Source organism: Paramormyrops kingsleyae, chromosome 10, assembly GCF_048594095.1.
Source record: "Paramormyrops kingsleyae isolate MSU_618 chromosome 10, PKINGS_0.4, whole genome shotgun sequence".
Taxonomy (NCBI): domain Eukaryota; kingdom Metazoa; phylum Chordata; class Actinopteri; order Osteoglossiformes; family Mormyridae; genus Paramormyrops; species Paramormyrops kingsleyae.
The window spans coordinates 22,359,713-22,373,710 of record NC_132806.1 but is presented as its reverse complement, the minus strand read 5'-3'; the positions used below and the strand labels follow the sequence as shown (position 1 = coordinate 22,373,710).

General features: G+C 45.1%; 1 protein-coding gene across 1 annotated transcript; it reads right to left on the bottom strand.

The window, feature by feature from the left end:
• Positions 1 to 3,112: 3,112 nt before the first annotated feature.
• LOC111859775 (transmembrane protein 47-like) lies at positions 3,113 to 10,407 on the bottom strand. Its single transcript, XM_023842757.2, has 3 exons — positions 10,042 to 10,407; positions 7,328 to 7,468; positions 3,113 to 5,200 (listed from the first exon to the last, which is right to left on the bottom strand). The coding sequence occupies exons 1-3, from the start codon at positions 10,235 to 10,237 to the stop codon at positions 5,019 to 5,021; spliced, it is 519 nt and encodes a 172-aa protein (XP_023698525.2). The 5' UTR covers positions 10,238 to 10,407; the 3' UTR covers positions 3,113 to 5,018.
• Between the last annotated feature and the right edge of the window lie 3,591 nt (positions 10,408 to 13,998).

The window sequence follows — 13,998 nt, the reverse complement described above, 5'->3', positions numbered from 1 at the left end:
TAAAAAATACTAAATTGACACAATAACACTAGGTCGGGAAATAATTTGGTTAGCTTTTCTGCAAAATAAAGGATTTTTAGTTTAGCATCCAGTTTTCTATTACATGTTACGTTTAACTACGAATATACTACCGGAAAACAGTGTCTTACGTCAAAGATGCAGCATCTTATTAGCTGATTGGCTTTGCCTATTGCGCCAAACATAAATACCGCGGTTTTCCACTAGAGGGAGCAAGAAATCAAATTTACCGGAAAGACATATGTTGATTCAAGGCTATTTTTATATCCAAATATCTTTTTTTTAATCTGATGACCAAGTCATAGCAAGGGCAGTGGTGACTGAGGGCATTGGTAGCTTAACGGTTAGGGAAGCGCACTTATAATTGAAGGATTGCTGGTTCAAATCCCTAACCACCAAGACGTCACTAAGGTACCCTGAGCAAGCTACTGCCCCCAGGCGCCGAACTAGCTGTCCCCTGCTTTGTCACATATGGGTTAAATGCGGAGGATGCATTTCGGTGTTGTGTCAACAATGACCACTGATCTCTAAATTCTAGCAATATGCTGCAAGAATTTAGCAAATTTTACTTCGTGCTCAAATACGACACAGAATGTGCTTGGTGAGGAAATACTTTAATTAGCTTGTCGCCTCTTTAGTCTGTGATAGACAAGAAATAAAATCTGAGCTTGACCACCACTGCAGTCTTTTATATCCCAAACAATGCTCTTCAGCCGAAGGTGATAAGGCGGCCATATCTGAAAGAAACCTGAGGGCAGGTCATACTCACCGGAATTCTCCTGCATATTCGATCTTGACCTTACCCCTGTTATGAAATGCACATAAAGTAGAAAATGAATGATGTATTTGTTTAGTCACACCGTTTAATCTTTGAACAATGACAAATGGCACCATTGCTGGGAGACCGATGAGGTGACATCAGTGGCGCCATCTTCAGACGGGTAGCTGATATAGCGACGCAATTTCACTTTGTCCAGGAGGCTGGTGATGGAGGGAGCTTTCCTAGGCCGTCATGTGGGCTTTGGCTGGTACTGAAGGCACAGTATCGGGCGCACGATGGGGGGGGGGGGGCAGTTAAGACAGGGTGTGAGAGGGGCCCTAAGAAATTTGGGGCATAATCGTTGCCTGGAGGCCTAATATGATATGTTTTAAATGGTGGTATTTTGTAATCCTGGTAACCAGGTGCAAAGTGAATTTTAGCGCTGTGACGCATTGCTTTTGAAAATACCATCAAAAAACTGAGAACCATGATATAGGCCTAATATCTGGATGGTATGACAGTATGGAAAATTAGATCCCGATCAAGGCGGGTTTTGACTTCATTCACCCCCCACCCCAAAAAGCAGCCATTGTATTTAAAGTATTAAGTTGTGTCCCTCCTATGCCATTGTCTGAGACACATCCTTATGATGTCACTTAGCTTTGAACCATTCTCTTCAACAGGTTGGATCTTACCATGCGGAATATATTCAAACAAGGGTTTGATTCTGCTGCACTGCTCATGGTTTGTTAATCGGAAAGTGGGGATGCATTGTATTATATGCCGAAGAATGTAGTAATTTAATCCATTAAAAATATCAAAACTTTCATGAAAATGCCCCACCATGAAACAGGAAGAGATTCTCTTTTGTAAAATGATTTCTATGTTAAGACAGGGTGTGATACAGGAACGAGGACTTTCATCAAACAAAAGAATATCAGCAAAGCATAATGTAAGGGTTTAGCAGAAGTTATGTTAGTTTCAGAAGAAATTTCTAAAGTATCTGAGTAAAACAAAACAAACCCGCCTGCTTTTTATTACATATTTTTAAAATGCTGTAGCACATGTCCAGCCATTAAACAACAATGCCAGGATTCTTTGCACTTGGATCAATGGAGAAGAACCAGGCTTCCACAAGTTCTTCATTCCACAAGCGTTTTCTGTAGGCTCATTGGTGTAGTAGATATGGTTCCTGGACCACAGCACACAGTATCTCCTTTGGGGCCCTGTGTTCTGATAAAACAACACTAGCCTGCCCTTGGCATCTCATGCTAAAAAGCCTCCGTGGAGAGATACTCTAGATTCCCAGAATACATGCTTCTTAAAATAGAAATGTATTGATTCGAGCCATCTGTGCATTGGCAAACAGCTGCGTGACACAATTACACACAAGGGCTCATGCGTGAACGCGAAGTGTCACCGTAATTCCCTAAACCTGCTTCTGTGGAGGCCAGAAATGCTGATTTATCTCTCATAAAATGGACCAGCTTGGTGACTAAGGTAGAGGGAATAAAGCTGTCAGTCCCTGACAAGTGATAGCACTTTATAATCAAATAAAGCCAAATATGTCCACTGCCACAATTCGAGGTGGGGAAACAATTTCATATCTTACTGTGCTGTGTAAAAGGGGCATCAAGAGTGCCTTATGCTTTTGCACTCAGGCCATTTAGACAGATGGGTACCCATTTTTAATCACTTGATTTAAAAAAAACTTTGCCTAACTTACAGGCTGATACAGACAGGTTGGAAATGCTATTACTGTAGAACTAGCAGCAATCTTGAAGAGAGAAGGGTGATGTCACAGTTGCTAGATTAATCTAACAAAAACACTGTATTCTCATGCCGATCCTAATTACCCATAATTACTCAGAAACTATATTCAGATTAGCAGGTAGTGTAGAACAATGTCTTATAATATATGGGTCTTCAGTCGCCTTGCTCTATAAGCAAAATGCCATTGTCATGTTTCTGTCTTTCCATTTTTAGTAACTGTTTATGCAGTGAACCTGACTATCCCAGGAAGGAGAACGGCCAAGGTAAACTTCGACGGGGACGTCCTCTATCACTAGACACACACACACTAAGGACAATGCAGAGTCACCAATTTATCTGAAGAGCATGTCTCTGGAAGGAGAGTGGAACAGAGGAAATGCATCCTCAACTCAAGGAGAACATGCAGACTCCATTGGGGCTGCATTTGAACCCTCGTCGTTGCAGATGAGGTGATGCTACCCTCTGAGGTGTTGTTCTGTCTTCTTTGCTTCCTGGAGGCCAACCGTTCAGACGTTTCACTGAAGACCACCAAGGACTTTTGAGTAAGAAATAACAAAGCTATTTCGGTACAACAGACTAGTAACATTTATTGTATAACATGCAGGACAGTCCAAGTATGTGCTGTTGTACAAATGTGCAAGGAATGTCTAAACTCACGGTGAACCTTAACCTTACTAAACCTTAACCCACCACATAATAAGTCATTGTTATTAGGGGGGACAAAATCAGGATTTATATAAGTATAAAAATGATGTCCAGTCTTGCGGTAACCAAACCTCTCACTTTTATGATTTATGAAATGTTCAGTACCTCAATCACATTCCAGACCTGAGCACGCAAATCAGAAACCAGCGTCGGTCACGGATGTTTGGTGGCTCTTCTCCCGTTGACCCGGATGGCAGTGCAGTGTCTTGCGATGCCACAAATGCTACGGAAGCGTAGACAGTCCTGCACTTGGGTGGCCTTCGTGAGGAGACCTCCTGACTGGACACAGTCTCAGCTTTGTTACGCCGAGCAACCTGCAAGTCAACTATGCCCACGCAGAATTTCCCCTCTGCTTTAAATTCATCGTTAAAACATGCACACTTAAATCATTCAATATACAGGAATCCATCCACAGTTCAGCAGTTTGACAAAAATAGGGCCACATTAACCATAAACTACTGCAAATCATGAATTTTAAGTAAATTACAGCTCATTTACTTACTTTGCTGATGCTGTAATAGCAAATGGTTCTGATTTTTGGTATATAATTATAATTCAGGATAAGTGTCTGGTGAATATCACTGCAGCACACACTCCTGCTGCTACATCACATTACGTTAACAGCCCTGCACCGCCTGCTGTACTATGGATGGCAGGAAATATACTGCAAGTGTACTTCAAATGGCAGGAAATATACTGCAAGTGTACTTCAAATCATTCATCAAACATTTCACTTCCATGTTCTGTAACTGGTTGTCCTTTTCAGGGTCATGGGGGGTCTGGAAAGTATCCTGGGGGCTAAAAGCACAAGGCAGGGAACAACTCAGGATGGGGCACCAACCCCTTGCAGGGCACACGCACCATTCACATCTATGGGCGATTTTGTAACGGCAATTAAACTTGGCATGTTTTTGGATGGGGGGTGGGAAACGGAGGTACCTGGAGAAAATCCCACGACAACATGCAGACTCCACACACATGGAGCCATAGCAGAGACTCAAACCCTGGTCCCAGATGTGGGATACAACAGTGCGAATCACTGCACCTCCGCGTCGTCCCATATATCAAACATCAATGATGCACAGAAAGACAGCTACTGATTTATATTTCAAAATGCTCATCTTATTTTCGAGAGCATAATTTCGGCAACAGCGAACGTTGGTAAACTATTAAGAGCTGCATATGCATGTAACATGCATTGGGACAATCACAATATCTGAATGGTACCTATAGCAGGGGTGGAAATTCTAAGCCAACTCCCTTCATTTTGTCATAACTACAGAAACAGCATTTTGGCAGTCAGTCATTCCACTGTTAAGACAGGTTCCCCCATTTCTTTCCCACTATACAATAAATTGAATTTTTTTTGCTATGTACATATAGTTCAGATTTTTTTTTTAATATAAACCGAGAAAATATGCATGAATGTAATACATAGTTGAGGGAAGCAATATGGTATTATTTAAAAATAATTACTTTAAAAATGCATTTAGTAGTTTTGATATCGCCACATTCAATGAATATTTAAATGAAGTAAAAAAATCGAATAACTGACAAGTTTTGCCCTTTACTTCTAAGCACTAGAAAGTTCCGGTTGACGGAGAATGAAATTATCACTCGCGGGCGGTGCTTCCATTCTTAGACGCTTCTGGGCTCGTGCCGATGGTGTTGGTACTCTCTGAGCAGCTGTTCGTCTCGGCCTCTGGCCCGCCTACGCGCCGACAGGTCCACAGTCTGTTGGCATCCTGCGTTCCGCGTGCTGTCAGTAGGGGGCGTCCTCATACAGGTCTGTGCGGAGGCAGAACAGTATCCCACCCCCCAGCATGAAGATGGTAGCGCCCCAACCCAGGCCGTAGCCCCAGTTAAACTCATGGTAGGTTTGAAGGACCTTCCCATCGATGAACTTGATGGGGTAGAGGACCAGTGCACAAGCCTGCAGGACCACTGTAACCAAGCAAAAAAAAAGAGAAACAATTACTACGGATGCTTAATGCAAAGCTTCTGGTATTTATCATTTTTTTTTTACCTAAGAAAGAAACAACCAGACAAGCATAATGAAATTAATTTCTACACAGTGCGTTTATGCCTAAGGCTGCATTTGAATAAAATGCCATTTCAGATTTCAGTTAACAGCCAGTCTGCAGTGAATATCACAGCACCAACGATTCTGCCTTAATAACAGAGACCCATGTGTTTTCTGTTCTGACGTCTGCTTTGGTGGCATAATTCATTTGGAAACACCTCACTCTTAGTCCCCCATAAAAATGTCGCTACCGCATGAAAGCGGATCTTTATTTTAGGAGCACACTTCTTAATACCCTACAATGTTATAATGAAAACAATTATTTTAAAAATGTAAAGAAAAAGAGACTGGCCCTTATCACCATTACGACCCTCCAGAAATATACGGGAAAAGTCTGAAGACAGTTTATAAACAATGTTTAGAAGTAATGAATCTTAATCTCGATGCTCTACTGAAAGCTGCCATAGAAACAAGGGGATGCGGGTCACATGCATCAAAGCAGGCGAAGTGTCTCAACACGCTGTGATCTATTTCCATGTTTCCGTGGAGATCTCGCCACTGGAGTGCCACAGTGACTGCAGGATTTAATCCCACATAATAAAACTTAACAAAATATGACGATCTCTGTGAGAACCAGGGGGACTGAGGTGTTTACAGGGAACCAGGGAAACTGCGCAGCCGGCAGCTGCCTGGGTCTCATCGCAAGGCTATGAGCTGAAGCAGAACCGGACGCTTGGGAAAGACCACACGTCAATCCCCAAGAGCCCCCTTTGGCCAGCTGTGTTTTTGGGGGGAATGACGTGAGACTTAGGCGCCCAGCGAGCCGGGAAGGGGGGGCCTGCAGGCAGAAGCTGCGGCCTGCCAGAAGCCGTTCTGCGGATTGGGGGGGGGGGGCAGCATTACACTTAGAGGATGGATTTAAGGCCATTACCCAAGAAATAAAAAATAGCTGTTTAAATATGTTCCCTTCTCACAGTGGAACCCTTTATAGACTCGGGTATTTGGGAAAAATGCATCTCCCACTTTGGAAACCGGGGGGGGGGTCTGTTCTACTTAAATGGAAAATAAAGTGGAGTTACTGGTTAGGCGTCACGCGGTGGGCCGGCAGGAAATGAAAATAAACGATCACTGGGAGACACCGACCTACACAGCCGCCGGCATTTGTACGTTATATGCGAAACGGCCAGATCCTGAACACACTGTCCTTCAGACCTTTCAGATGAATGTAGGATGGGCAGCTAATGCAGGGTGGGCTCGGCTGAACCCAACCGAATTCGCATGCCTTTCCATTTACACAACGAGCCAGATGATCGACTCGTCAGCTTTCGCTCCTCGGGCTTCCAGGATGGAAATCCCCGGTTTAAAAGAACAGAGCGAGGACACCGCAAAAGTCCTCTGACCACAGAAGATGGGCACAGTTTTTGGGAAAACCGTGTCCACCAGGGAGTACTTAGCTTCCTCAGCGTCCTTTACCTTTTTGAAGCTCACCCCCGATATTTCATGTGAACGACATCCCTGTACTTATTAAGAAAGATCTCAGAAGGTTGAGGACAGCGCCTCGAGGACTGTGGGGATCCCAAGCGTGCCGATTACGACGCTTCAGAGTGAAGGCCTCTGCTAAATTTACACGGCAGAAGAGTCGCTGGGGTCCGCGAGCCGTAAACATTCTGCCCTGCGGGATCCCGGCCTGTCTGTCACTGGACTGTCACTTATACGAAGGATGAGGGGTCTTATTCTGTGGCTAATGAGGCCCGGGAGGGAAGAGAGTGTCCATCAGCGCGGCATCCAGTAGTCAGCGGTGCAGGATGTGTGCCGGACGGGGAAATACACTCAACCACCGAAAAGGAAGTTGACTGCCTGAGGTCACAGGAAGCCAGGCATTGTGCTACGAACAATGTGAAGGGGGCACGGTGGTGGTGGTGGGGGGGGGGGGGGGATCGAGCAGCTGCTGACAACCGAATGAGTCAACACAAGGCCCCTAGGTGAAGATAGCAAGAGGGGAAGCGAGGAGATGTTCATCAGAGGGGGGTCTGAAGAGGTCGACTTGCCTGCAGTGAAGAGGAAGATGGCGACAGTGCGATAGTGGTTCCACTGCGTCCCCTTGCAGAGCGAGATGAGGGCGATGAGGAAGGCGACCAGCGTGACCGCGGCTCCGGCCAGCAGCAGCACCGCCGTGGCCACCTGCCAATCTGCAGACACAGGAGTGGTCAGGCTCTGTGCGGGAACAACCAATAGGACGCTAGCGGGCACCTACAAAGGACACTGTCCCACACCGTCAGCTGGATGCTCATCCGCTCCATGCCCCACCTAAGTATATCCCAGAAAAAACGCAGTCGTGCATGAATTATTACACTGAGGCTAAAACACGAGGGTTTGAACTCAAGCGGTTTGTAGCCTCCATGCCTCCCTGCTGTCCTATTTGTCACACTCTCTCTCTTTTTAAAGGCTGGGCCCCTTTGTGCATTGCAGAATGTCATTGTCCTTCCCCATATGCCCCCTTATAATCCCGAATGACCCTTCTGCCTCTTCTCAAAAGCTCGCAACCCCCCACACCTACCCCCGAAACAGACGACTGCAAACCCCGACACATTCCCAAGCCCCTCCCCATTCACCCCTGGCAACCTGAAATCCACCACTCAGAAACAAGAGAACCCCAGTTCATACCACCTGTCTTCGCTCACTGCCCTCCCCCCCACCCCCACATCCCAAACTCCCATCAGTCACAGGGTTAGTCCATTCCTCTGCTCCTTTAGAGTGAGTTCAGCGAGGAACTGCAGGAATGGATCGCTATATTAGGGCATGTTAGAAGAGCAAAATTTCTATTCTTCAGAAAAGATGACTGTCGGATTTGGTGGGGAGGAGGGGGGGGGGGAATCCAAATATACAGATTTTTAAAAAGTAGAAGAGCTTGCTGGGGCTGTGAATGAAAGCTAAGCAGGACCATCTTCGACTGGAGCAAAGTACACAGTTGTTTACACTAACAGCAGTTAGTCTGTAGCTGTGCAGCCAAAGCACAGTCCCCTGGATTCACTCAGAACTGCGTACTGTTCTTTTCAAAGAATGGACTCCGCTTGTCTTACATTTTTTATATTCTTAAAAGGGCAGATTGTTACTTTACGCCTCGCTTCATCAGCTTGCTGTGGTATACGCACTATGTAATACCCCTACGGTTTGCTGACCCCATTTCCCGGGCTGCAGGAGAACCGCATCCACGCTCTGACCCTCTATGGCAGTCAAAGGAAACACAGAACATTGGTGGACAGGCAACGAACACAGCAAAAGCTTCACAAAGTTTACAGGTGCAAACACACACACATACACAAACGTTTCAACCAACGAGACAGTGATGAGTTTAAGTTACTAACTCCTTGAAAGATCACAAATGTGATGGAATTGTGCCTTCAAGAGTCACAGACTTTGCGAAAGGCTAAAGGAAAGTCAGTGTTTTCTGTTTAATGTGCCTTGTGTCTATGTTAGCCATGTTTCTCAGGGGGAGGGGTTCTACAGGAGTGCTGCCCACCCACAGCTCTGCCAATCAGCAGCGGTTCCCCTGAAGGACACAGTGAGCGAGTCTGCCTTGTTTCTGAGCGCGGTGACAGGCCTGAAACGCTGGCCCACCGATCTCCCAGCCAGCGTGCCTCTCACTCCATAGACCATTAATGTAATAGATGTGTGCCGCTGTGGCAACTGGATAGCTGGAGTGGAGCAAACCACACCCATCCACACGGAATGGAGCCTGATTACAGAGTAATGTGAGAAAACTGGACCCGTCCTGCACCATCTGCCTCACAGTAAAGCCTAACTGTTCTCATATAACTGATTTACAACAGCCCATTATCAAATCCGCGCCTTAATGAGCGCATTCAGAATATGCGCCTAATGCGGCAGTAACTATTCGTGCTCCCAATGTCAGCTCCCGCTGTGTCATACCTCGAGCAAACTTTCAGCACACTTCAGGAGCTGTCTGTTAGGCTAGAAGGCTGCAATAGCCAGATGGCACTATCCCAGTAAACCAGCTCGTCAACGACGCTGCAAATCCCTGCACAATGGTGTACGCGCAGTCCAGCGCCCCCTATGGTTCGTCGCATAGCCTTAAACACACGAAGCACGACACGGTACTCAAAAGACGCGTACAAAGCCGTCACATGTACATGCATAACATAAATTCCCAATATAATACAGAAACCATACAGCTGAACTGTTTTAACTCGATTTAAATTGATTTGTGGATATTTCAACTTGACTTCAGTTTCACCAGAAGAATAATTACTACATTATTTCGACATCTTGTAGTCTAAATAATTATTTTATGTAACACAAAGTAGCCTAATATATTATAGTTGGGCGTAGTACGTGGCAGTTCAATTATTAAATTTTTCACAAATAAAAATTCTTCCTGAATACCAATAAAAAATTTGGAAGAATTTTTTATCATGAGCGGCATCTGGTAGCTCAAGTTTATTCCAAAATATGTCTTTTCCTACGGGTGAAAACATCAGTGCTTACAGTTACGCACTGATAATGACAGCTGTACGAAACATGCACTACAGTCTAACTTGCGCTTGATCAAAACATACAAAGAGAAAGCGACTGCTGATCATCAACATACTATTATTTTTTCCCAACAAACATAAAGTTTCTGATACAAAGCAACAAGCACACTGGACGACAGATACAAACAAGGCGTAAACTGGTGTAATTCAATGGCACCACAGTCCGATCGCGGTTTTCAACGTTTTCCCCAGCAATCGCATCATCTTACCAGTCCTTAAAGTTGACAAGCAATTCCAGACAGCAGCTTCTTCCCAGCAAGACCCCCACAGCGACAAAGAGTAGCGGTCCGCGGTGACCCAAGCGGGACTGAGCAGCGCCACTATATCCAGACTCAGGGCGAGAAATACGCAAAGTAGAGCGATCAGTTTAAAAGGCCGGCACACATATGTTTCATTCGCGGACATCTTCCCATTCCAAACGGACAGCCTTCGCTTGCAAGGAATATATTTCTCAAAAGCTCTTATGGGCTCCTGCGTCCTTCGAGTGAAAGTTGGTCTGGGTCTAAAGGCGTATGAAGGAGACGAAATCCACCCACATCCTCGGGCTGAAGGGCTTTTAAAAAAGCGCGTCCTTGCGCCCCCTGTCGGTCCATCCAAAAAACGGCCATTCCAGAAGCCGCTTCTCGTTGACTGCCTCTTTGCCTACTCCCTGAATGAAAACTGAAATACACACGTTATTTTCTAATCCCTGGCAAAGAGCGAACTGCTCATTATACCTTCACTCTGAAGACGATGGAAATATGATCACACAGTTAGTTTCGTTTAACGGTTGGGATGACAATATGAAATTCACCGCACTCCCATGTGAACATATTATTGGCACAGACTCATTTTTACTGTTTACTTTTTTTCAAGTTTCATTTGGACTCATTTGACTGCAAACAGCACCCACACTATCCAAATAAAGTAAATTTGAAAGATTTTGTACGTGGACATTCGGTACACAGACGTTTCTGCCGTCATTTGCAGTGCTTTCTGTGGCCAAATACCTGCGGTTCTCTTGCTTGCATTTTCAGCCTGGTGTTAAATATACGGCTGGCTATATTGCGTAGGAATAAAAACATGCCTTTGAAAACTGGAAGCAAGGAAAAACAAAGGAGAAAATAATACATTGTGTGACTCTGCTCTCAAAGAGAAGCGAGGGGAGGAGCTGTCGCATTAAACATTCCAGGAGCAAATTTAGACTTCTGCATCTCGCCATTAAACCTTTACAGAAAGGAAAAGCACAGATGTGTCTGAACTGCTGATGCTAGTTTATCTTCCTCTCATTATAGGGGGTGCTGATCAGCCTCCTGTTGTTGGCCTTATTAGACACCTACTGATTTAGTGCTGAGGGGAAGCAAATGGCACCGTCACATTCAACTTCCCTCAAATAGGGGTATAATTGTAGCAAGCGCCCGAAAGTGCGGCAAAGCCTGAAATGTCACTTATGTCACGAAGATGTTTCTTTTTTTGTTCTCTTTTATGGTTTCCTTTTAAAAAAAAACTTGTGGCAGTGTCTCTGCTCTCTAAAGGACGACAGACCTGTGCTGACATTTCCAGCAGGGGAGCTCAAACGCGCAGCTAATGGAAGCGGCTTAACGTCTTAACGCTGCCGCACATAGACAGCGCCGTGCCGTAGCGCACCAAGGACGCCGGTTTCTCATCTCATCCCCGCACATTTCGCCTTTGTGCTGCATCCCCATGGTTACTGATGATAGCAAATAAGAGCTCAGTAACATCAGCTATAACATAATGGATGTAACAAGATATATTTGAAACTTTATGGATTTAAAATCCGTTAAAATGTATCACCCACCCATGCCTTGGCTTTGGTACTTAATGCGTATCATAATCTAAATATCTGTGTTACCTGTGTTGCATTCTGTATATCTTATGATGTAATGCAATCTGTTTTCTGAAATGGCTTTGTTTTGTACTGACAAAATGTAATCGATGTAAAAACACAAATCCAGCCTAGATCACATACAGCTTTATTTCAGGCTGACTGGGCTGACCTCTACCCTCCCCCCTAATTAAATCTTTGATCAATTTGGGCTCAATTTTGAAATATTAATGTAAATCTACCTTTGATCACGGAGTCAGCAGTCTGGATAGACTCCTCAGTGATTTATCACCAAGTGCCCAAGCCGACCAACCACAGTGCCAGTGATTGTCATTCAGACACCTACAAATAAACACATGCGAAGATGTGGCTCTGATTTCCCACACACCACTGTCCTAATCTGGAGCAAGCTCATCATCCATGTAGACCTGCTCTCCTGGGGGGTTGGGGGGGTGATGAGCGAGAGGTCCTGCGATGGCCCCATTCAGCATGAAGCCGGCCTGACCCCCATGTGCCTCTGGCTGTTGATAGGCCAGAGGGTGGGCCGTGAAAGGAAAGCACAGATGACGCGAATGCTCCTGAACAAAAGAACCCGATCTTTCCAGCAGCGCCTGTCGCTTTCTCTCTCAGTGTGCGGGGGCCTAAGCTTCCACAAGGGGTGTGCCGTGTTGTCGCTGCTGACGGGACCTCTGCCCTCCTGTGCCGCAAACATCTACTCAGCTGTTAGAACCCCGCTTTGATAACACGGGCCTCTTTTCAGTGGACCGGAGCTGCACCCCCAACGAGTAGCAGAAAAAGGACAGTCTGGATGTGCAGTTTGGATATAGTGCCTGAGTGTGTGGATGCGTGCGCACAATGGTTGTTATGCTATCTGAAGGACTGTCAATTAAAGTGTTTCTCAACCGCATACATTACTGACAAACCATTTAAAAATAATCCTGAACCAAGTGAATCGTTTTATTGAAGGGTTGGGGAAATTTAATAGTGAGAACCCTTTATTCTCTGAAAATATAGCTGGATGGGTGGCAATATGTTATCATGTAGCTTTTGTTTTCCTCAGTTAAATTGTGCAAAAAGCATAATGCATTGTATGACAAACACCGTATGTTTAATTGAAATATTCGGAGAGTAACATGGTAAGAAACAATGAGAAGTATAGTGACTTAACCATTTAGTCCAGGTTGTAAATAATACCTCTGTACTAATGTCGCACACTGGACCTTGAGCACTGGTTTGGCTGTGTAATATTACAGACACGTCATTCAGGAGGAACGTTTTACCGAAAAAGTGTTTCCAAGCGTCCCTGTGACTCTGACCAAGATGTTAGAAGATGAATGGATGGATGGAAGTCTTAGAACATTCTTCACAGGGGCTTAGGAACCGGGTGTGTGTGTGTGCGGGGGTGTAATTCCACTTCATTCGTCCTTCAAAAAAACTGAAATTTGTATTTAAATTAATATGTTGCCCCCCCCCCCCCCCACCCCAATATCAAACTTTCCCCAATGCCATTTATTCTTCAGACGACAAAATCGACACATTGTTAGCAGGGCAGAGAGTGTCTGTTTAGGCTCCTCTTGTGTAGACAGCTGCTCAGCTGAATGGCTGCTCAGGGTTAATCCGAGCTGACGTCTAATAACTCTCACCTCACAGTTTGAAGAAGGGGTCTCTGGCACACAGTCGACATTTTTCTAGTTTAAGTTAATGATGTGAGGAAATGGGATGGTGGTTAAAAATAAAAGTTTAAACATAACTGTGGGTCTAGTTGAATTTCTGGGCCTCCCTAATGTGTTGTGCAAACATTTACATCTTCAGAAATGGCTGCTGCTCGGATTTTGCCCTGCCCCCGGCTGCGTCTGAGCTCCCAGTGGGACGGGTGCTCACCCCTGCATGAAGCCACAGCCTGCCTTTGCTCCACTTTAATTCGAACCCCATTACGACAGTGTATCTGCTAATAGTTACTGCTGAGTCGAAGCCCGGTAGAACTGCTATGTTGTCATCCCAATATCTCGCTCAGAATGCAGGTTGCGTGTAAAGAGCATTTTCGACTCCTTCTGCATATTTTTGCATCGCCAACTATAAAGATGTAGATAATTCACATGGATTTCGGTCTGGTCTTCTATCCCAGGTTCCTCCGATGGTCCAAAGCCAGGAGATTGGATTGGTGTCTCTGATTTGTCCGTAGCGTATGCTTGCTTCTGTAAATGATCTCTGTTTCCTGGGATGAGTTGAGATCTCACAGTGTCCTTGCATTCGGTGAGCAGATACAGAGAATGGGTAGACTGAAGGCACATCATACAAAATGTGCTGTAATTTATGGGGAAAAAAAAGAAGATGAGATATG

Excerpts from the sequence above, each read along its gene's own strand:
- LOC111859775 (XM_023842757.2), bottom strand. The coding sequence starts at position 10,237 with ATGTCCGCGAATGAAACATATGTGTGCCGGCCTTTTAAACTGATCGCT. Across the intron at positions 7,469-10,041 it reads CTTGTCAACTTTAAGGACTG|ATTGGCAGGTGGCCACGGCG; the intron begins GTAAGATGATGC and ends CTGTGTCTGCAG. Across the intron at positions 5,201-7,327 it reads CATCTTCCTCTTCACTGCAG|TGGTCCTGCAGGCTTGTGCA; the intron begins GCAAGTCGACCT and ends GCTTGGTTACAG.